The sequence below is a fragment of the Delphinapterus leucas genome, chromosome 4 (assembly GCF_059928025.1).
Source record: "Delphinapterus leucas isolate spDelLeu-1000000601 "Yukka" chromosome 4, BTC_Dleu_Yukka2, whole genome shotgun sequence".
In the NCBI taxonomy this organism is placed as follows: domain Eukaryota; kingdom Metazoa; phylum Chordata; class Mammalia; order Artiodactyla; family Monodontidae; genus Delphinapterus; species Delphinapterus leucas.
Window position 1 is genome coordinate 72,154,944 of NC_143132.1, and position 22,917 is coordinate 72,177,860.

The window sequence follows — 22,917 nt, forward strand, 5'->3', positions numbered from 1 at the left end:
GTCACCAGGCTTGCAGGTCAGTCTTCCTGCTCAATGCTACATATTCATATTGTTTACTTCTAAATCCAGGTCTTAGGTCACATGCCTGACCCTAGGCGATGGGAAGTATGAATCCTGTAATTTTGTGGAGAAGACAGAACCCTGAGGTAGGAAACTATCAAAACGTAAGATGTTGTGCAGCCACAAATTGTAACTGTCCACCACTTACATTATTATCTTTACCATCTTAACCTCAAACATTTTACACAAGACACTTCTATACAATGACAGTTAATTGCCCATCACCACTTTTTAGTCATACTTACTGAAAGGCCACCTAAAACTACATATAAAGCTCCTGAAGAAAACAGGGGAAAAGCTTCATGACATGGGATTTAGCAATGATTTCTTGGATATGACACCAAAAGCACAAGTAACAAAAGTAAAAACAGACAAACGGGCTACATCAAACTTAAATACTTCTGTCCATCAAAGGACACAATCAATAAAGTGAAATGGCAACCTATGAAATGAGAAAATATTTGCAAATCATATCTGATAAGGGTTAACTCCAGAATATATTAGGAATACTAACAACTCAATAACAAAAAAACAAATACCCGATTAAAAAATGAGCAAAGGACCTAAATAAACATCTTTCCAAAGATATGCAATGGCCAATAAGCACATGAAAAGATGCTCAATATCATTAGTCATTCGGGAAATGCAAATCAAAACCATAATGGGATAGCATCTCTCACCCACTAGGATGGCTGTATCAAACAAACAAAACAAAACCATAAAGTAACAAATGCTGACCAAGATATCCTAAAAAGGAACCCTTGCACATTGCTAGTGGGAGTGTTTAAGATTGTACAGCTGCTATGGAAAGAGTATAGCAGTTCCTCAAAAAATTAAACATAGAATTACCATGTGATCCAGCAGTTCCTTTCTGGGTACATACCCAAAAGAGTTGAAAGCAGGGATACAGACACTTGTACACCAATGTTCATAGCAGCATTATTCACAATAGCCAAAAGGTGGAAGCCAAAGATGGAAGTAACCCAAAGATCCACTGACAGATGAATGCATAAACAAAGCATGGTAAATACATACAATGAAATATTATTTAGCCATAAAAAGGAATGAAATTCCGACTCATGCTACAACATGGATGAACTCTGACATTATGCTAAGTGAAAGAAGGTGGTGATCATTTTGTAGTGTATAAAAATATCGAATCACTGCTGTACCCCTGAAACCAATACTGTAAGTCAATTATACTTCAATTTTTAAAAAAATTGCCCAATTGCCCTCCTGGAAAAAAGAGAGAGGACAGGAGAGGAGAGAAGGGCAGGGGAGGGGAGGGGAGGGGAGAGAAGGGAAGGGGAGAGGAGGGGAGGGGAAGGGAGGGGAGGGGAGGGGAGGGGAGGGGAGGGGAGGGGAAGGGAGGGGAGGGGAGGGGAGGGGAGGGGAGGGGAGGGGAGGGGAGGGGAGGCGAGGGGAGGGGAGGGGAGGGGAGGGGAGGCGAGGGGAGGGGAGGGGAGGGGAGGGGAGGGGAGGGGAGGGGAGGGGAGGAGAGGGGAGGGGAGAAAAGGGAAGAAAAGGAAAGGAAAGGAAAGGAAGAAAGAAGCCACATACAAAAGCACAAACAGCTACTATGATTCTACTTATATGAGGTACCCAAAGTAGTCAAATTCATAGAGGCAGGAAGTAACACTGGTGGTTGCCACGGGCTGGAGGAAGAGGGAATTGGGGAATTGTTGTTTAATGGGTATGCAGTTTCAGTTTGGGAAGATGAAAAATTTCTGGAAAGGGATGGTGGTGATGGTTGCACACCTATGTGAATGTACTTAATACCTTGGACTGCACACCTAAAAATGGTTAAAATGGTAAATTTTGTTATGTATACTTTACCACAATTTAAAAAACACACTAAGCTACCACTTAACACCTCCTAGGATGGCTGTAAAAAAATTAAAAGAAAAACAAAAAGAAACCCCAGAAAATAACAAGTGTTGGTTAGGATGTGCAGAAATTGGAACCATTACACATTGTGGTGGGAATGTAAAACGATGCAAACCTGTGGAAAAGTTTGGCAGTTTCTCAAAAAGCTAAACATAGAATCACCATATGATCCAGCAAGTCCACTCCTAGATATATACACAAAAGAAATGAAAACATATTCAAACAAATACTTGTACATGAATATTCATATCAGCACTGTTCAAACAGCCAAAAGATGAAAACTACCCAAATGTCCATCAATGGATGAGTGAAAAAAATATAACATATCCATAAAATTATTCAGCCCTAAAAAGGAAAGAAGTACTGATATAACCTCGTATGAACTTTGGAAGCATTATGCTAAGTGAAAGAAGCCAGACACAACAGATCACATACTGAATGAACACACTTATATGAAAAACCTAGAACAGGCAAATTCATAGAGATTAGAAACTCCGGAAAGGGGGAGGGGAGCGGAAGAGTCATTGCTTAATGGTTGAAGAGTCTGTCTGGGGTAATGAAAAAGTTTTGGAAACACAGTGGTGATGGCTGCAAAACATTGTGAATGTAATTAACAACACTGAACTGTACACTTAAAAATGGTTAAAATGGCAAATTTTATTTACCACAATAAAAAGAATTCCAAAATAAGGCAAGTAGACCAGAGCATAAGCACCACATTCAAAGCCTAAACATGAAACACCACATGACTTATTGATCACGTGAGTGATCAGGCTGCTAGAGTCCAGTGTTCAGTTTGGAGCATAATGAATAGTACATACTGTGGAGAGCTATGAATAAAAATGGATGAACTAGATGGAACTGGCCACAGAAAGCTATTTTAGGCTCCCAGTGTAACAGGGAAGAGGCAAATCAGACTAGATGTAGGATCTGTTTTTTACTTTAACCTTTGCTTCCTGTTGCTTTTGTTCACTAAAAGGATACTGTCTACACATAATGGCTTGCCTGGGGGAACCCTGCCTCTCTGCCTGAATGTTAAACCAAAGTGCCTTTGCTCAAGGAAACATCTGGGATATTTGCAAAATTTATGGCTTTTTTACTTTACTTCCTCATCTCCTCCCCCTCTCTGTGCTATAAAAGAAACTGGCATCCAAACCCGGTTAAGATGGTTATTTTGAGACTTTAGTTGGCTATCTTCTTGGTCTGCCGACTCGTATTCCTTTCCTCAACACCTCGTCTCTGATTTATTGGCCTGTCGCCAGGGAGCAGAGAGAGCTTGGATACTGTAACACTTGCAAGCTGAAGAATTAAATGAATGGCGATGCACGGCAAGTAAGTTAGAGAAAGTAATTTAAAGTGAAAAAGATATTAACACAAGAATCCAGTAGTTTCCTTACTTCTGCTGTTGCTATACTACACTATTGCTCATCTGTGACTATGTAACTTTTCACATGACTTAAGACTCTAGCAGGCAATTCTTTTGTTCTAGGTTTTTTCTTTTCATTTTTAATCCAGCAAATATCAACTGAATACAGCCTGCGCTGTGACAATGAACAAAATCGTGCCACTGACCTTAATCAACATTTTGGGACCCATAAAACCCAAACCCTAAAAAATTTAGACAAACACTAACCGGGCTTTCTGTTTTATTCTTTAAAAAAATGGATTAGGGGCTTCCCTGGTGGCGCAGTGATTAAGAATCTGCCTGTCAATGCAGGGGACACGGGTTCGATCCCTTTCGACCCCTGGTCCGCAAGATCCCACATGCCGCGGAGCAACGAAGGCCACGCACCACAACTACTGAGTCTGCGCTCTAGAGCCGGCGTGCCGCAACTATTGAAGCCCGTGCGCCTAGAGCCCGGGCTCCGCAACGAGAAGCCACTGCAATGAGAAGCCCGTGCACCCCAACACAGAGCAGCCCCCGCTCGCGGTAACTAGAGAAAGCCCACACGAAGACTCAACGCAGCCAACAAATAATTAATTTAAAAAAGTGGATTAGTGGTGATTGGCTTTTTTTTTTTTTTTGGGGGGGGGGTACGTGGGCCTCTCACTGTTGTGGCCTCTCCCATTGCGGAGCACAGGCTCCGGACGCGCAGGCTCAGTGGCCATGGCTCACGGGCCCAGCCGCTCCGCGGCATGTGGGATCTTCCCGGACCGGGGCATGAACCCATGTCCCCTGCATCGGCAGGCGGACTCTCAACCACTGCGCCACCAGGGAAGCCCGGTGATTGGCTTTTAAAAGGATTTTTGATTTTAGATAACAAACGCGTTGGGTTTTACTCACCAATTTCCTCTGATTCTTGCCCAGAGGCTCTAAGCTTGCATTCCTCTGTATAGTGTTTTTGAATTATCTCCCACAGTTCCGTATTGACAAGAGAATTTGTTCGGGTATGGTACCGAGTCCACGAAGAGACCCGGCGGCGACAGAAGGGACAGCACAAATTTGCCTTTTCAACAGTCGATTGGAAGCATGGTTTACAGAGCGTGTGGTTACAAGGGAGTGTCACAGGCTCAATTAGGATTTCCACACAGATCTGGCACTGGCATTCCAACAAGGAAGGGATGGCGTCTTTGGGTACAGCCATTTTAATATGCTAATAAGGCATATTCAACATCAACACCTGAAAGAGAAAGAATCGTATTTCCAGCCCAAGTAAGGAAAAAGCAAATTAACAGTTTTGTGTTTAAATATTATGCTCAGCAGCCTACCTGAATTCAGAGATTGGGAGTATCAAACGTCTTGAAGTAAAAAGATGTTCTGCTGGCAAGGTAAACAGTACGACCCTGGAAGGCGGTGTATTTGTCCATGTTTAAGACAAACATCCGGAAAGAAAACAAATGAACCTTGGCTGCTCCCAGGCGTTAACAACCGCTGCGGCAAGGAGAACGGTGGGCTCTGGCTCTTTGGCGCCGCAGGAGGCTCGCAGCAAGTTCCCCTCCTCCCTCTTACCAGGTGAGGATGCTCTCTTAGTTCCAGGCAGCCAAGCCCGAGGCCGCCTAGGCGCGCAACCACCAGGCCACCGCTCGAGAAAGAACGCTGCTTCCGCCCGGACGCCGGCCTCTGCTGGAGCGGGACTCCAGTCTTACCGCTGCTGTGGGGCCGCAAGCGAGCACTTCCCGGGGCTCTGAGCCCACCCCTCGCCTTTCTTCGGTTAGCCAGAAAGCCTCATGTTGGCTGCAGTGCTGTAGCAAACCGACAAGGGCTAGTGACGTCACAACTGCCCGCCAAAACGGCCCCTCCCACCTTAGAGAACCGACCAAGAGCAGAGACGGCTAACATTTGGCCGGGAGGGACTTCCGGGCCTGCGCGCGCCGCCCGCCCCGCCCCCGGGAGAGGGCCCTCCCCTTGCGTCGCAACCCCTGCGGCTCCACTTTTCCCGCGTGATTCTTGCTCCCGGAGGCTGCGGAAGCCCGGAAGTGTCGCAAGGTTAGTCTCTGGGCTGAAAATGGGAAACCTCAAAACAAACTAAAAACCGAATAGTAATTTAAAAAATTCTTTCCTCAGTACTCTACAGAATACACTTCTGTTTTCGTTAATTTGTAACTAAGCCTCTTAGGTCGCTTTCCAAAGTTCTTGGAAAAGCATCTCCGAGAAAGGCTGTGGTCAGAGAATCCACAAACTTGCTGCAGTTTAACAGGCACTTGGGAAACAAACTTTGGTGCTGCTGCCACGATCTTGGGCTTAACTACTTTATTGTTAAATTTCAGTCTAGAGCAGTCAGAATTACAAAGGAAGTCAAAAGGAAAATATTTCATATTTTTATGCTTTTGGAATAAGTTTTTCTACTTTGGTATTGAGTTCTTTTACTGACAACTGATCCTACTGAATTGAGTTGTATGAAAAAGTAGATTTTGGCTAAGAAAGCGGTGGGGATTATATAAAGACTGTGATCTCTAGTACTTAAGAACCAAGCTTCATAGAGACAAAGTAGAGTTATTATTTAATGGATATAGAGTTTCAGTTTTACAGGTTCTGGAGACGGATGGTGGTGATGGTTGCACAATTTTATGAATGTAAATATTTAATACTGCTGAACTGTACATGTAAGAATGGTTAAGGTGGTTCTCACTACTGCACTTGACTAGTCTTAAAAAAAATAATAAAAAATTTTTTTAAATGGTTAGGGTGGTGAATTTTATGTTATGTGTGTTTTACCTCAATTTTAAAATTTTTGGAAAAAAAACAGGTCTGAGTTTTCTGAGGAAATGCTAAATAGCTGTGGACGAAGAGGAAAGAAAGTCACTGCGCATGTAAATAGTCATTAAGGTCTTTTAGGTTTGCTGAGGTCATTTAGGTGCTGGAGATGAGTGGTTTACAGATGAAGGCAAAACTAGGAGGTGTGGATCCTTTCTAGAGAGCTTTGGAAGTTTCATTTTTTTTAACTCGAGTTCAAAAAACTGGTTGTCATCCAGTTGTCCATAGTATCAATCCCTTAATTCCAGGCTCCCTAATGTGATCCCAACCTCCTTTTCCTGTGGAATCTCCTATTATTCTTTTAAACATTCAGTTATGATCTATTCACTGTCATACAAATCTTGTGTTTTGGGGCCATTGCTTGAAATCTCAGTTCATCCTAAATGAGTTGCTTCATGGCTTTGCCTCGTTCAAGGCACTTCCTCTAGGAGATACTTCTCCACCACACGATGATACCCCTCCTCTGAACTCACTCATTTGTATATTGCCTAGTGATTATGGGGTTTTTTGTAATCTTATTTTAACTCTTGCATTTTGATTTCTATTTTCCGGTACCTGTGTCTTGTGTAATGGATACATTTTATGTGCTTCCTCAGATTTCCCTGGCCTCGTTTACTTTGCAGACCCACAGTCCTTTCCTCTGCCTGGGGCTGACCAGTTGCATTACTGGAATCTCTGGCTTCTCCTGCCACTTCTGGGATCCTGTGAAACACTGCGCTGAACAATGCAGTCACTGGCTTCCCAGTGGCTGCTAGGAGGGCTTAGATGATGCATCCTGGAAGTATGAGGGGGTCACTCCCCACAGAGCCAATTTTGACCAATTGAAAACAGTAGACTTTGTGAGCACAACAGAGAAATTTTCCTTCCTTCTTCCTATTGAAACCAAGCCCCTCTAAAATCGAGTTTCCCTGCCAAGTTTATGATTAACCTCTCTGTAGAAAACTTTATTCCCTTTTTTGTTCCAGTAGGATTGAGGAGTATCAAAGAAAAGGGGGGATTGAAACCAAGCAGGACCCTGCAGGGCCCTTCCGGCTACAAAGGCCCCTCCATGTTTCCTGTTTCTTGTAGGAAACAAAGGCTTTTGTTTCCTAGCCCTTCCCTGAGTTCCAAAGAGCAGACTCAAGCAGTTACAAATTAGGGAAGGGAGGAAATGCAGAAACAAAGGAAAAGCAGCCAAGTAGAAAAATTAATAATAGGTTAAACAATACTTCAGTGATAAAACACTTCTAGTTCCTTCTCAAGGGATGTACACGATCTGATGTATATCTTTTGAGTTCTGAAGAAATTAAGGCTCACCCCACCCAGGTGGAGGATGGTGACTACATGCTGATCACAAGCACTAGACCCTAAACTTGTAGAAATCGGTTGATGATTAAGATTCCGGAAACATCACCCTGTTACCTCACAATCAACCAATCAAAAAAATCCGTGAGCTGCAACCCTCACATCAAAAGGTGCCTTTAAAACCCTTCTCTGGAAGCCACAGAGGAGTTCCTGTCGTCTTTCCAGCACTAGCTGCCCGTTCTCTTTGCTTGGTGCCCTGCAATAAACGCTGCACTTTCCTTCAACACACCCCCATGTCAGTAGGTTGGCTTTGCTGCATGGCGGGCAAACAGACCAAGTTTGGTTCAGTAACACTTCCAACACATGGTTTCTCTCTCTCTCTTTTTTTTTATTTGGCATGGTGTCTCTAAACAATGTGTCTGGAGAAGGACAAGACTGAGTGCATGGATCTAGCAAGCAACCTATTGTCAAGGAGGAGCCAGCAAGGTAACACATCATCTTGTATTACTTCTCATCCTTCTCTACATAACAGCCTTCCAAAGTGTTACTCATTCTGGTTGTCCTGAATTTGTACCTCCCAAATAAAGCATCAGTGTTTAACTTTTACCTGTAGGGCAGGATCCACATTTTAAAATGTTTCTGTTATTCACACTACCTAGTGCATGGCATTTATTCAAAAAATATTATAGGGCTTCCCTGGTGGCGCAGTGGTTGAGAGTCCACCTGCCGATGCAGGGGACACGGGTTCGTGCCCCGGTCCGGGAAGATCCCACATGCCGTGGAGCGGCTGGGCCCATGAGCCATGGCCGCTGAGCCTGTGCGTCTGGAGCCTGTGCTCCGCAACGGGAGAAAAAAAAAATTATAAATAGGACTTGCCTGGTGGTCCAGTGGCTAAGACTCCACGCTCCCAGTGCAGGGGGCATGAGTTCGATCCCTGGTCAGGGAACTAGATCCCACATGCCGCAACTAAGAGTTCGCATGCCACAACTAAAGATCCTACACGTGGCAACGAAGGTCCCGCATGCCACAACTGAGACCTGGCACAGCCAAATAAATAAATTTTTTAAAAAATTATAAATATATGGTCAGTGTGTGAGAATTCCCTTTCTAGTACAAGTAACTATGGAACTGTACTAGAGAGAAAATGCACATCAACATACAAAATATATTAGATGTTTTATTTATTTATTGCTTTTAGTACATACATTCACATGGTTCAAAATTCAAAAAGTACAAATAGATTAACATTGAAAAGACTTCCTCCTACATTTGATCCCTAGCTTCTCAGTTTTCTTCCCTAAGAAAACCAGTGTTACCACTTTTTAATGTATTTCTCCAGAAGAAGTTTATGAAGTTTATAGATATAGTAGCCTATATGTTTGTTTTTGCTCGTTTTTTTCCATTTAGCAATATATATTGGAAATGAATATTTTATTTTATTTTTTTATTTTTTATTTTTTTTTGCGGTACGCAGGCCTCTCACTGTTGTGGCCTCTCCCGTTGTGGAGCACAGGCTCAGGATGCGCAGGCTCAGCGGCCATGGCTCATGGGCCCAGCCGCTCCATGGCATGTGGGATCTTCCCGGACCGGGGCACGAACCCGTGTCCCCTGCATCGGCAGGCGGACTCTCAACCACTGCGCCACCAGGGAAGCCCTGGAAATGAATATTTTAAAACAACACATCTTGGTGATAACTGCATATTACTATACGATTACATGAAGAGCTTCTTCATTCTCTTGTATTGCTACACAGAAAGTATCCACTGTATCAGTATATCATAATTTAACACTCTCCTCACTTTTGCTATAAAAATAACCCTGTAATAAGTTGCATGTATGTATTTTTTCCCATTTGCAAGATAAATTACTAGAAGCGTAATCTCTGGGTCTAGGGTTACAGGTTAGCTTTTGGCTGATGGTATCAACTCTTCTAGGGATGACTTTTGCTCTTCAGGGGCCCTCACTGCTTTTCCCTTCTCAATGACCTGAACAGCCTTTAGCAAACCATCCTGCAGAGCCTGGTTCTTTACCATATTAGTGATCATGAAATTGACATCTTTTATATACATTTGCCTTACTTTAGCAATGTAGTGTTCTGCCTTGTTACCATGTGCTACAAAGAAGGTACACAGTGCTGTGATATCTTCTTCTTGCATCCCATGCTCCTCCAGAACAGATTCCCATACAACTCTAATGCGCTTGTTCTTGACTTTTCGTCTAAGGATGGAGGCTAAGGTGGGAAGACCTCTCACCAGATCTGGCAGCTTCTCAAGCACACGAGTGTGCAAGCGGATGAGTACTTCAATGACGTAGCTGTATAAAATATTCAATTCCATTGGAGTGAACCTACAAAAAATGTGGAGAGCTTCTTAAGCATTAGAACTCTTTACATACAAACATAAAATGAATTTTCTTAGGATAATTCAAAGAAGTATAAACCTACTAGGATAACTGTAAGCAGATACAGTAGGAGGTCCCCAGAGAAAGAGAACCAGGCATGGCTCTCTTGACATAAGAGAAGCCATTTTTTGTTTGTTTGTTTTGCGATATGTGGGCCTTTCACTGTTGTGGCCTCTCCCGCTGCAGAGCACAGGCTCCGGACGCGCAGGCCCAGTGGCCATGGCTCACAGGCCCAGCCGCTCCGCGGCATGTGGGATCCTCCCGGACCGGGACATGAACCCATGTTCCCTGCATCGGCAGGCGGACTCTCAACCACTGCTCCACCAGGGAAGCCCAAGAGAAGCCATTTTTGACCTAAGCCATTTTGTGATCTAATCCTGGCCACAGTGCTTGACCTTGAACAGGTCTCAGTAATTCATGATTTTAATGGTAAGTGAGGGAATGCAGGGACAAAGGAAAAGCTTCAAGAAAAAGTAGTTTAGTAATAAGAGTCCTAGTTCCTCCTCAAGGGATATATATAATAATCTGATACATATCTTTTGAGTTCTGCAGGAACTGAGGTCCCCACCCAGTGGAAGATGGAATAATGATGTTGACCTTTTCTGACCCTTATGACTTCAGTCAACTAAAGCTTGGACTCTGTCAACCTTTGCCCCAATTTGCTGCTGAGTTCTCCTCTATTCAAGCCCCTTCATGATTATGCATGTACCCTTAGCTTAAAACTTCCCCAGTTTTGCTGTTTGGGAAGACGCTGCTTTGGGGAAGATCCCTGGTGTTTTCCTTACTTGCTGCAAGTAATACATCCTTTCTTGTCCCAGTCTTTGGCTTGGTTGTCTTTTGGTTCAACGCCCACCAAGAGTTGAACCCAGTTTTCAGGTAACAACCAGCTGTTGCAGTTTAGAAAATGCTTACTTTAGAAATAGGGCCTGCCAGTGTTCATAGTAGTTATTTACAATAGCCAAGACATGGAAGCGACCCAAGTGTCCATCGACCAATGAATGGATAGAGAAGATGTGATACATATATATAGAGGAATGTTACTCAGACATAAAAAAGAACAAAATAATGACACTTGCAGAAACATGGGTGGCCCTAGAGATTATCATAATTAAGTCAGACAAAGACAAATGCCACATGATATCACTTATATGTGGAATCTAAAAAAATTATGCAAATGAACTTATTTACAAAACAGATTCACAGACATAGAAAACAATTTTACGGTTACCAGAGGGGAAGGGGAGAGATAAATTAGGAGTTTGGGATTAACAGATACACACTATTAAAAGAATTTTAAAAAAAAGAAAAGAAAAGAAATAGGGCTTGCACTAAACTGGATAGCTTAGATCTCAGGCCACTCATACTGTAAGTTTCTCCATGGCAGAGGAGTTATATTATCCATCTCTATGTTAGTAAGACTTTGGCAAGCAAGGGACTCTGAGATGTGTACCACAGTTCTGGCAAGTAAACAGGTGCTCAAATTAATCTCTTTTGAATGAATGAGCTTAAGAAAATGTAACTTCTTCACAATCCATTGTTGGAACCATATTAAGAAACCCAATTTTAGGGACTTCCCAGGTGGCACAGTGGTTAAGAGTCTGCCTGCCAATGCAGGGGGCACGAGTTCGAGCCCTGGTCCAGGAAGATCCTACATGCTGCGGAGCAACTAAGCCTGTACGCCACAACTACTGAGCCTGTGCTCTAGAGCCTGTGAGCCACAGCTACTGAGCCCGTGTGCTGCCACTACTGAAGCCTGCGTGCCTAGAGCCCATGCTCCACAACCAGAGAAGCCCCTGCTTGCTGCAACTAGAGAAAGCCCGTATGCAGCAACGAAGATCCAGCGCAGCCAAAAATAAATAAATAAATTTATTTTTTTAAAAAAAAGAAACCCAATTTTAGAATGAGCACAGCAAGCTCTCACAAAACCACAAAATTCCACTGATTTCTGATTGGATACTCACTTGAATGACAGAACTGCTGTCCACAGCTCATATTGGGCAGCTTGGTTTGCCAGAGTCTTGCTATGATGTTCAAATTTCTGTGTCAGATTATCCTTGGTGAAGTCCAGTTCTTTAAACTGTGCTTCTAATGCTTGGAGTTTGTGGTCTACTCTATAGGATAAAAGAATCAAGGGTTAATTTAGGTCAGGGCACAAAACTAAGGTTCTGTCTTAATATAAGGCTATAATACATTGTTTATAACCACTATCAAATTTGAGTAGCTATTTACATTTTAAGATTATGAACAGTTGTTCCCATTTGCCGTTCTCTCTAGTCATCATCCTAGTTCTGGCATTCCTTATATTGCCAAACATGTGAATTGTCTAATTACCTCAATTACATGCCATGTCTTGTCTTCGTACCATACTTTATACGTTAAAAAATATTTTATACAAGCTTTAATTTGATTCTCACAACAACCATTAGAAGTAAAGCAGTCATTTTTACTATTTACGGATAAAGAAATTGAGTCTCAAAAAGAGTTTTTCATGATCTAAGTTGTAAGCTCTTGGAGGGAGAGGATCAGAGACTATTTCTTGGACATCTTTATGCCTGTCCCCCAATACCTATAAGAGGTCTTACACAGAAGTAATACAACGTGTCTCCTATGATTGACATTTTTGATGTTAGTGAAATGCTAAGCAGTGCAACAGCAAAAGGGGGATCTGAGTAGCTCTGAACAGCCCTGATCATTAGAGGGCGCTGTGGCACCAAAATTATGTCTAACTGAACCACAAAGAATTGGAACCACACAACTCACTTGCCTGAAGCCACCCACATTGTCTTTCACGAAGGAAATGATACGCACACAGCCAGTTCCCTGAGTTTCTATGTCCCCAGTCACCCGAATACTGTTGTGGTTGCCTAGGGTTCTATCCTTGACCATTTTCTCTTCTTGGTCTTTACTTTCTCCCAAGGCTAATTTAGCTTCAGGTACGACCCCTCTCCTAAGCTCTAGACCTGTATATTCAGCTATGTTTTGCACATCTCCACCTGGATAGTGATGTCAAACTCAACTGTCTTAAGCTGAATCTACTAAGTCCCTCCTCCCTCCTCTCGCACCCCATCTTCAGAAATTTCGGCAATGGAATTTTCTCATTGCTTTGGATTCTATTTACATATAGATAAGGCTCTGTACGAAATGTGCATTTTTGTAGTATAGGCCTGCATGACCTAATATGCCAGTAATCTCTGTCTGCAAGTCAAAACTATGGTATCTGGCAAACTCTTTGTATTAACTTTTAGACCTTTAAGAAGATACTGCTTTTAGGTCATCTCCAGCTTGAACTCTAGAGGGAAACTCTAGCTTGTCATTCAGTATAAAGGTTTACAATTGGAGCATTTCTTTGGAATCTTTTCACCAAAAGGCATTCCCGATCATTCCACATAAATCCTAAACAACATGTCTGCAAATCTGCATTTCTACTACAATTCTCCAGCTCAGTTAATGACATCACCATCTACCCAATTCCTCGAACTAGAAATCTCAGAATAACTCACCATTTTTTCCCTTTCTCTCCATCAGTGTGTCTCTAATCTATCCCGTCCTATCTCCAGTAAGCCAGTTAATCGCCATCTTTCACTTGGACCTAGGATTACAGTAGTCTAACTTGATTCCTCCTTTTCACGTCCAATCCATTCTCCAGAGATATTCTTCTAAAACACAATTCTGATTTTATAATTTGACTATTATATACGTTTTATGCTGCCAACTTGCCCAGTGATATTGCTGGAGCCAAGTTGGACTTCCTCAGCAGGAAACAGGCTCTTTGCCCTTCGCCCCCATCTTCTACCAGTCCTCTCACACATCCTAGTCACCAGTCATATGAGACATCTAGCTGCTGACAGAATACCATATGCGATTCCAAGCTTCTATGCTTCCATGTACTGTTTCCTCAGCCTAGAATTCCTTACCGTATTTTTATTTCTTGTAAACTCCTACTCACACTTTCAGATCCAGCCTAAATGTCCCTCTATGAAGGGTTCCCTTTCCTAGTGTCAAAGGCAAAATTCATTCCTCTCTTCATGTTCTCATAGCCCTTTAGGAACATCACCATTATAATGTCAGTCACATTAAATTGTAAGCATTTTTGAATACTTCTGTTATTCCTAAGGCTGTGAGCTCCTTGAGGGCAGAAACCACATGTTACTTATTTTTGCAAACCTGGCATATAGCACATACATTAATTGAATGGAATTATAGCACCTGGGAGTAGATTTTTCTTTATTATTAATTGACATTTTTTGAACCTGAACACGTTAACAGAGAAAGAATTCTAATTAGCATGTCCATAGTTCTTTGCTTATTTTTATTCTTCATTCTTCTCTTACTCATCTTCCCAGAAAAGCAGACCCATGCTTGCTCCCTCCCTGTAGCCATTAGCAACCTTTTCATTGCCTCCTTTAAGGATATCAGGGTTGTGGTTTCATTGTTCATCTTCTTAAGGCAAAATGAAAAAGAAAACAAGCAAAACAAAAACCCAGTAGAGGTTTGAATCCAGGGTTTTCTGCTCTCTTCCACTCAGCAACAGGCAGCAGCAGTGTGAGTATTCGATCTAAATTCTGCCTGAAAGGTCACTCAGTACAAGAAGCTTTTAATAGCTTGTACATCCAAATATAGTTTCAAAGGGCTGATCCTATGAACACAGGTGTCCTGGGATACACTATAATATTTGCCTTTGAAAAGTGACCATAGTTCATCAACCTAGTACAACAGCCAGATGTAATTGTGGCTCTGTGTATATTCTGGTAAATGGATATACGGGTACACAATGTATACATATACTAGGATTAAATTTAATGGAAATATTACTCTCTAATTTTAAGACCTTAATTATTCACTTATAATCTCAATTAGATTTAAAGAAGCCCCAGACTTTTTATGATGTATTATATCAATGCAAAAAAATCCGACCATCCTTAGAAACTTATATTTATTGTAGTATTAGATTAGGTATTGGAAATAAAAACAGACATAAAACAGGATTCCTGAATTCAAGGGGTTTAAATACTAACTGGGGAGATACTTAAAAGATAATATATACTTAAAATATATATAAAATGTGTGCTGAGTAGATACAGACCGTAAAAATCATAGATGATGAGAGAGTAGGTCACTGAAGCCTTGGATAACTGAGAAGCACTCACATTGAAGGTGGGATTTGGTCTTGGCCTTAAGGGAAATGTAGGTCTCTGATTATCAGAGAAGAGAGAGAAGAACATTACAAACTGGAGAAACTGTGGGTAAATTCACAGGGGTGGTTGGCAAGGTACATGATGTGGTCAGGGAACAATGAGTGAGTATTTTGTTGACTTTCTATCAACAAAAGATTCATGTGAGAAAAAGAAAAACGACACAAACTGGTAAAAGTCAGGTCATGGATTTATTCATTCATTGAATAATTTATTTACTTATTCAATATTTGCTGAACACCATAAATATAAATTGAATGGGCAAAACCTATGAATGAATGATCAGCACTATTCCAGGTATTAGGAATAAAATGAGTAAGGCAAAATCCTTGCCCTAAGAAGCATACTATTAGGGAGACTGAAAACGAGGATTGCAAAAGGGTTCTAGCCAGCCTGGTAAGCAGTTTGGACATATGTGCGGTGTTGGTTCTGTAAGTTATTCTAGCACTGGTGTTTAAGATGGATCCAAATGGGAATGAAACCAGAGGCAGAGATGTTCCTCAGGAGACTGGTATCACAGTCAGAGGTGAAGTGATGAGATTACAATGTCTGTCCTTGGAGTGAAAAGGGAAAGGGACAGACCTGAGAGACAGTATGAGTCCCCAAGGCCTCCTGGGGGCTGGAGTCAGTAAGTCTCACATGAATTTTCAGAAAAGTTTGGGTGTCCTGAAGGAATCAAGTCCTTCCTTGCCTCAGTGGGGAAACCTTGCTAGGGTCTTTGTATCCTACCCAGTGGCCATCCTCCCCAATACCTCCCCATCCCCGCTATTTTTTCCTCATTAACAGAATCTAAATCCAAATATTGTTCGAGCATTGGGCAGCTGTGTACTTCAGGGGACTCTGGGTCTACCCACCCCCTTAGTCACAAGGGTGGTGAATCTTGATTAGACCAAACCAATCACAGTAATTTTATTATTGTTGCCATTATCATTGGTTTAGGAATTGGCAGGTGGCAGAATTCTGCCCTATGAAATGTGAGAGGAGATTTACTGTGGGGCTTCTGAGAAAACATTTTTTTAAACTTGTGATAAAATATACATAACATAAAATTTACCATTTTTGGTTGGGGGGGTGGGTGAAATGGGTGAAGGTAGTCAAAAAGTACAGACTTCTAGTTATAATAATAAGTCCTGGGGATGTAATGTACAGCATGGTGACTATATTTAATAACACTGTATTGTATATTTGAAAGTTGCTAAGAGACTTGATTTTAAAAGTTTTCATCACAGGAAAAAATTGTAACTGTGTGTGGTGATGAACATTAACTACACTTACAATGGTGATCATCATGTACTGCATACATGTATAGAATCATTACGTTGTATACCTGAAACTAATACAATGTTATATGGCAATTATATCTCAATTTAAAAATGTTACCATTTTTGACCATTTTAAGTGTACAGTTCTGTGACATTAAGAACATACACACTGTTGTCCAAACATTACCACCATTTCCATCTCCAGAACTTTTTCATCTTCCCCAGCTGAAAGTCTGTACCTATTAAATACCAACTTCACATTCTCCCCTCTCCTCAGCCCCTGAAACCACCATTCCACTTTCTGTCTCTGTGAATTTGGCTATTCTGACTCCTCACATAAGGGGAATTGTGTCTTCTTGTGACTGGGAGAAGAGTTTTTCTGATGATAAAAAGAAACACATGGGAGAAAATGTTCTCTTCATCCCTCAATATTGTTGGATTTTCCTTCATATGATGCCAGGGACTGCAGCATCCAGCCTATTACGGCCGTGAGGGGAACCAGCCTCAGGGAGTAAGCCAGGGCAGCAGAGCAGAGAGAGGAAAAGAACCTGTCCCAAAGGAAAATAGTATGGAAGTTCCTCAAAAATTAAAAATAGAACTACTACTCTGATCCAGCAATCCCACTTCTGGGTATATATGTATATCTGAAGGAAATGAATACCGGGTATCGACGAGAGACCTGCACTCCCATGTTCACTGCAGCATTATTCACAATAGCCAAGATATGGAAACAAGCTAAGTGTCCAAGAAAGAAGAAAATTCTGATGTTTGCAACAACATGGATGGACCTTGAGGGCATTATGCTAGGTGAAATAAGTCAGACAGAGAAGGACAAATACTGCATGGTACCACTTATATGCGGACTCTAAATATAAAGTTAAATTCATAGAAACAGAGAGTAGAAAAGTGGTTGCCAGGGACCGGGGGGTGGAGGGTGGGGAATAGAAAGAGATTGGAAAAAGGGTAAAGTTTAAAAAAAGGAAGAAAGAAGCTGTCACTGAATTAACCTCCCCTAGAACTCTTTCATTGCTAATGTGCTTATGAGCATTAATAACTTTGCCTTATTGATTAAGCCTTTTATAGTTGGGGCTCTGTCCTTAAGGAGCTCAGCAAAGTGAAGGAGACTTTTTTTTTTTTTGCCACACTGTGCGGCATGTGGGATCTTAGTTCCCCCACCAGGGATCAAACCCGGGCCCCCTGCAGTAGAAGCAGAGAGTCGTAACCACTGGACAGCCAGGGAATTCCATGCACGAGACTTTATACATCAAGTTCTTTGCTGGGGTTTCTTCAGAAGCCCTTCATTTCTCTGGAGCTAACGCTAGTTTTCTGATGGGTAGACCTGTGGCCAGTACCTTGACAAGGAAATAGAGAAGGAAAGAAACAATGGTGGAAACTCTCACGTAACCTGGCATCTCTGTCCTCAGCGCACTCAGCATGAGCCATTGGGGGACCAGCCCCCAGCCTCTGGAAGAATGTTTAGAACAGGGTAAAGAGCAAATGGTTTGGCTCTGGGATCAGAGCCTGCCAATTCCACCCACCAGTGCTGCTTCCTTTAGGATACTGCCTGCCCATCCAGATCCAATACTTGTTCCCTTCTCCCTACTTGCACTGACCACCTCTTGTCTGTACAGACCTAAACAGAACCTGCTGATCATTCCATTCTTGATTGCCTCTCTGCTATTTGGCCTGTTGTCTGCCCAATCTTTGAATTTCCTCTTCTCTTCTGCCAGGTTCACCTTCTGGACCCTCCTTGTCCCCTGTCATTTTGCTTTCCAAACTTTTTTTTTTTAACTAATGAACTTTATTTTTTAGAGCAGTTTTAGGTTCCCAGGCAAAAGAGCAGAAAGTACAGAGAGTTTTCATATATCCCTCCCCTCACACAGACTCACCCTCCCCCACAGTAGACATCCATGTACCACAGCGGTACATCTGTCACAAGTGATGAACCTACATTTTCACATCCTTATTATCCAAAGTCTCTAGTTTACGTTAGGGTTCACTCTAGGTGTTGTCCAGTCTAAAGGTTTTGACAAATGCATAGTAATCTGTATCCACCATTGTAATATCATACAGAATAGTTGCACTGTGTGCTCTGCCTATTCATCTCTCCCTCCCCACAAATCTCTGGCAGCCACTGATCTTTTCACTGTCTCCCTAGTTTTGCTTTTCCCAGAATGTCATATGGCCAGAATCACACAGTATGTAGCCTTTTCAGATTGGCTTCTTTTACTTAGTGATATGCATTTAATTTTCCTCCAAGTCTTTTCATGGCTTGATAGCTCATTCCTTTTCCTTTTTTTAAAAAAAAAACATTTTAAAATATTTATTTATTTTTGGCTGTGTTGGGTCTTCGTTGCTGCATGTGGGCTTTCTCTAGTTGTGGCAAGCGGGGGCTACTCTTCGTTGTGGTGCACGGCCTTCTCATTGCGGTGGCTTTTCTTGTTGCAGAGCACAGGCTCTAGGTGCACGGGCTTCAGTAGTTGCGGCTCGCAGGCTTTGTTGCTCCGCGGCATGTGGGATCTTCCCGGACCTGGGCTCGAACCCATGTCCCCTGTATTGGCAGGCGGATTCTTAACCACTGCACTGCCAGGGGAGTCCTGTTAGCTCATTTCTTTTTAGCACTGAATAATATTCCATTGCCTGAATGTACCACAGTTTCTTTATCCATTCACCTACTGAAGGAATCTTGAATGCTTCTAAGTTTTGGCAACTATGAATAAAGCTGCTATAAATACACATGTGTAGGTTTTTGTGTGGACATAAGTTTTCAATTTATTGAGTAAATACCAAGGATCTCGATTGCTGGATTGCATGGTAAGAGTATGTTTAGTTTGTAAGTGTCTTCCAAAGTGGCTGTACTATTTTGTATTTCTACCAGCAATGGAGTTAGAGTTCTTTTTGCTCTGCATTCTTGCCAGCATTCGGTGTTGTCATTGTTTTGGATTTTGGCCACTCTAATAAGTGTGTAGTGGTATCTCATTATTTTAATTTGTAATTCCCTAATGACAAATGATGTCGAGTATCTTTCATATGCTTACTTGCCGTCTGTGTATCTTCTGTGAAATCTCTGTTCAAGTGTTTTGCCCTTTTAAAATCAGGTTGTTTTCTTATTGTTGAGTTTTAGGAGCTCTTTGTATATTTTGAATAATGGTACTTTATCAGTTGTATATTTTAAAAATATTTTCTTCCACAAACCTTTTTCATAGCAAAGCTGCAACCTAGATTTCTGCCTGCTTTCTGTTTCAGGGTACAGATCTTTGAAAGAACGAGGAACTCAAGACCTAAACAGCAGTGCCAAGAACTAAATAGTACTTTGGTCTGCTAAAACAAGCATCTGAGAAACAAGCTTCTAAAGCAGCAGCAGGTTTTTGTTGTTCATCCTAGAGCTGAATCAAGTACTAACAATTAAATACTTTGAGTACTATCTTTGAGTGCTGAACTCAAAGTACAGACAGTAAGAGAGTAATGTTATTTCTGACCCAGGGAAAAGATCCAGGAGTTTTTGCCAGAGATGAAGTTACCAGTAGTAAGTTTACTAATGGCCACCTTACCCTAAGAGTTCTTGTAAGAGTAGCACATGTGGATGGAAATAGGGCTTGTTAAAATGATACTTTGTCAGGGGGGCTGCCAACCTGGTTTATCCAACTTTTTTAGATTGCTCATAGTGCAACCTTCAGGAAAATGCATTCAGTCCAGATACTTACCTACACCAGTACATCAGAGGAAGGGGTTCTTTAACTTATGAATTTATAAAGACTACAAAAGGATTCATTGAGAATGTCTGAGCTCATATTCTTGAAAGAGAATTCCATACATTTCATTAGCTCCATCACCAGACTCAACCTTTCACCTGACCCAGTCATCATATAAAAGCAAAATTCAGACACAGTGCCAGTTCCAGGCGATCACTCAATTTGCTTGCAACCTGCTTGCATTGGTTTCCTTTTCCCTCATTTCTAGATTCCAGTTTCTAAAACCTGGCTTGGTGTCCTTCAGGCTAAACTGTCATTGGTCTCTGATCAGATTGGTACAAATTCTTGTTCTACCACTTCTTAACTCTGTGAGCTTGTGCAGATTACTTAATATCTCTCATCCCCCATTTCTGTATTTTAAAATGGGGGCCATCATCAAAAGGACTTTAGAGGGATTGAGCCTCAACTACCCACAGAGGGAACCTGTACTCTGTGTTGGCTATCTTCCCTTCTCTGTCTCACTTTCCTACTTCTGTACTATGGGTGCTTCCTGAAATTGTAACTGAGCAGGACGCTATGGGGCCTTCCTGGGACAGAACCCCTACACACACACATTTCCTCTGCCTGCCTATTATCTGTAGAAAAACTTTAGCCTCCTAGGCCTTCCCTGAGTTCCAATGAATAAATTTAATCAGAGAAGTGAGAAAATGCAGAGACAAAGGAAAACAGTCAAATAAGACAAGATAATAATAGTTTAGCCACTAAACAAAATCAAGGACCTTTAGTTCCTCCTCAAGGACTATAGATAATATTCTAAGCCATATTCTTTGAGCTATTTTGCAGATACTGAAACGCTTGCCAGATGGAAGAAGTTAATTATATCCCGCCTACAAGCACGTAGACTCCAGACTAGTCAGAACCAGAAGGTTGATGCTGTTGACTCCTGAGTACCTCACCACCAACCAATCGGAAGAATGTCCATGAGCTGATCACATAACCCACAACCCTCTCCTCAGGATGTATCCCCTTCTTTTCCAATATAATTTCTGAGTAAAACCTGGGAAGTCAGGAGTTTGTTCTTTGGGACGAGTCCACCTCTTCCCCAGGATTGCAAGCTTCCTCAGTAAAGCTGTCTTTCCTTTTACCCAACACTTGTCTCTCAGTATTGGATTCTTGAGTGATAAGTGGCTGAACCTGAGTTAGGTGACAGAATCATCTCACAAACTACATGCAATTCTCATCTCAGGTCCTACTCTGGGGTAAACCAAATTAAGACTTCACCCCTATATCTGTTTGACATTTCTTGTTCAAACATTAATCTCAAAGAATCTTAGCAGACCCCACTAGCTAGATTGGCTATTGACCCCCACTGTGTCTGTGTGATAGGCATGTTCATAGACAGTGGGGTTCTTACGGAAACTTCCATTAATGAACTGGTGAAAAACAAAAATGGTTTAGCTACTTCAAATCTCCTGATTTTTTTTTTTGGCCACACCACATGGCATGTGGGATCTTAGCTCCCCGACCAGGGATCAAACCTGTGCCCCCTGCAGTGGAAGTGCAGAGTCTTAACCACTGGACTGCCAGGGAAGTCCCCCTGAATTTTTTTAAATTAATAAGGGTTTTAAAAACATCAAAGTGTCGGGGGCTTCCCTGGTGGACAGTGGTTAACAATCAGCCTGCCAATGCAGGGGACATGGGTTCGAGCCCTGGTCTGGGAAGATCCCACATGCTGCAGAGCAACTAAGCCTGTGCACCACAACTACTGAGCCTGCACTCTAGAGCCCGCTCGCCACAACTACTGAGGTCACATGCCACAACTACTGAAGCCCACGTGCCTAGAGCCTGTGCTCCACAGCAAGAGAAGCCACCACAATGAGAAGCCTGCACACCGCAACAAAGAGTAGCCCCCCACTCGCCGCAACTAAAGAAAGTCCACGCGCAGAAAAAAGACCCAACACAGGCAAAAATAAATAAATAAATTTATATTAAAAAAAATCTAAGTGTAACATGCACACAGAAAGCTGTATATTGTAAACCTGTGAAAATTAATAAAGGGAAACCTCACTAAAAATGGCATCAAGAGGCTAGGAGTGGAAGCTCTCATGCAGTACCACTCAAAGTCAACTACAGATCCCAACAGAAGAATGATCAACAGGAAAAAATCACCAATTACAGGCCCCAACAGGAAGAGGTGTATGTTGAGTATCCTACAAGAATTCGACTACCCCAGCAACTCAGCCAATGAGGAAGTGTCATCACCCTGAACCCTCACTTTTCTTCAGTGTGCTTTCATTCAAAACAACCTTTTCCAACTTCCTCCATTTTCTCTATAAAATAACATTCCTCTCCTTTGTTTGTTGGACTTGCCTATGGTTTTTGCTGTGGCTTATTTGTCCTGAATTGCAACTCTCTGCTATTCCCAATTAAACCAATTTTTGCTGGTAAAATAACTGACTCTTTTATTTTTAAAATCAACAAGCTTGATGACTGTGATATTTTGATATAATAAGAAATACATATTTGGTCTTTGTCCTGGTTCTTGGCACAGAGCTTCTAAAACTCTTTATCACTTCCTAAGTGATAAGAGTACTAGGAACATCTCTTGTTATAATTGTTTTTTCTCCCTGGATCCTAAAACAGGTGAAAGAAGCATCTTTTATTATAATATTTGGTTTTATCCCCAGTTGCTGAAATACCTACAGAGTGATAAAGATGAAAGGAGTGTCCTTTGTTATTCATAACAAGCCACTTTCAAAACACCTGAGTTTGTTAGTGAGGCAATTTTTATATTTTATTTATTTTTAATTTCTTTTTTTTTGCAAATTCAAAGCAATAAAATTTGGTATCCTTTAATCCATTAGATCACATATCCCTGACAATATGTACAATGTTTCTATTTTTGTGTTTTTTTTTTTATACAGCAAGCTCTTATTAGTCATCAA

The 22,917-nt window shown here is 41.8% G+C and overlaps 2 protein-coding genes and 1 long non-coding RNA gene across 12 annotated transcripts in view; 1 reads left to right on the plus strand and 2 right to left on the minus strand.

Annotated features, from left to right (window-relative positions):
* RNF168 (ring finger protein 168) overlaps positions 1-5,215 on the minus strand; it is a 53,688-nt gene extending 48,473 nt beyond the window's left edge. For 7 of the 10 annotated variants that reach the window (XR_016392913.1, XR_016392909.1, XR_016392910.1 and 4 more), the window contains exons 1-2: positions 4,657-5,214; positions 4,232-4,568 (exon numbers count right to left, since the gene is read on the minus strand). Coding sequence is in view for 3 of the 10 variants with exons in the window: in XM_022568510.3 (XP_022424218.1) it covers positions 4,232-4,532 (301 nt within the window). In the remaining 7 variants the exon portion in view is untranslated. Of the gene's footprint in view, positions 1-4,231; positions 4,569-4,656 lie in introns of all 10 variants that reach the window. The other 3 variants (XR_016392912.1, XM_089910015.1, XM_022568523.3) reach the window with 1 other exon arrangement.
* On the plus strand, positions 1,563-21,121 carry LOC115802364 (uncharacterized). The gene is made up of 2 exons (XR_016392915.1): positions 1,563-5,374; positions 7,855-21,121. It is a non-coding gene; the product is annotated as an uncharacterized LOC115802364 (long non-coding RNA).
* WDR53 (WD repeat domain 53) overlaps positions 8,974-22,917 on the minus strand; it is a 39,472-nt gene continuing 25,528 nt past the window's right edge. The window contains exons 4-5 of the mRNA XM_089910027.1: positions 11,788-11,932; positions 8,974-9,772 (exon numbers count right to left, since the gene is read on the minus strand). Of these exons, the coding sequence (XP_089766153.1) occupies positions 9,328-9,772; positions 11,788-11,932 (590 nt within the window). The 3' untranslated portion in view covers positions 8,974-9,327. The remainder of the gene's footprint in view (positions 9,773-11,787; positions 11,933-22,917) is intronic.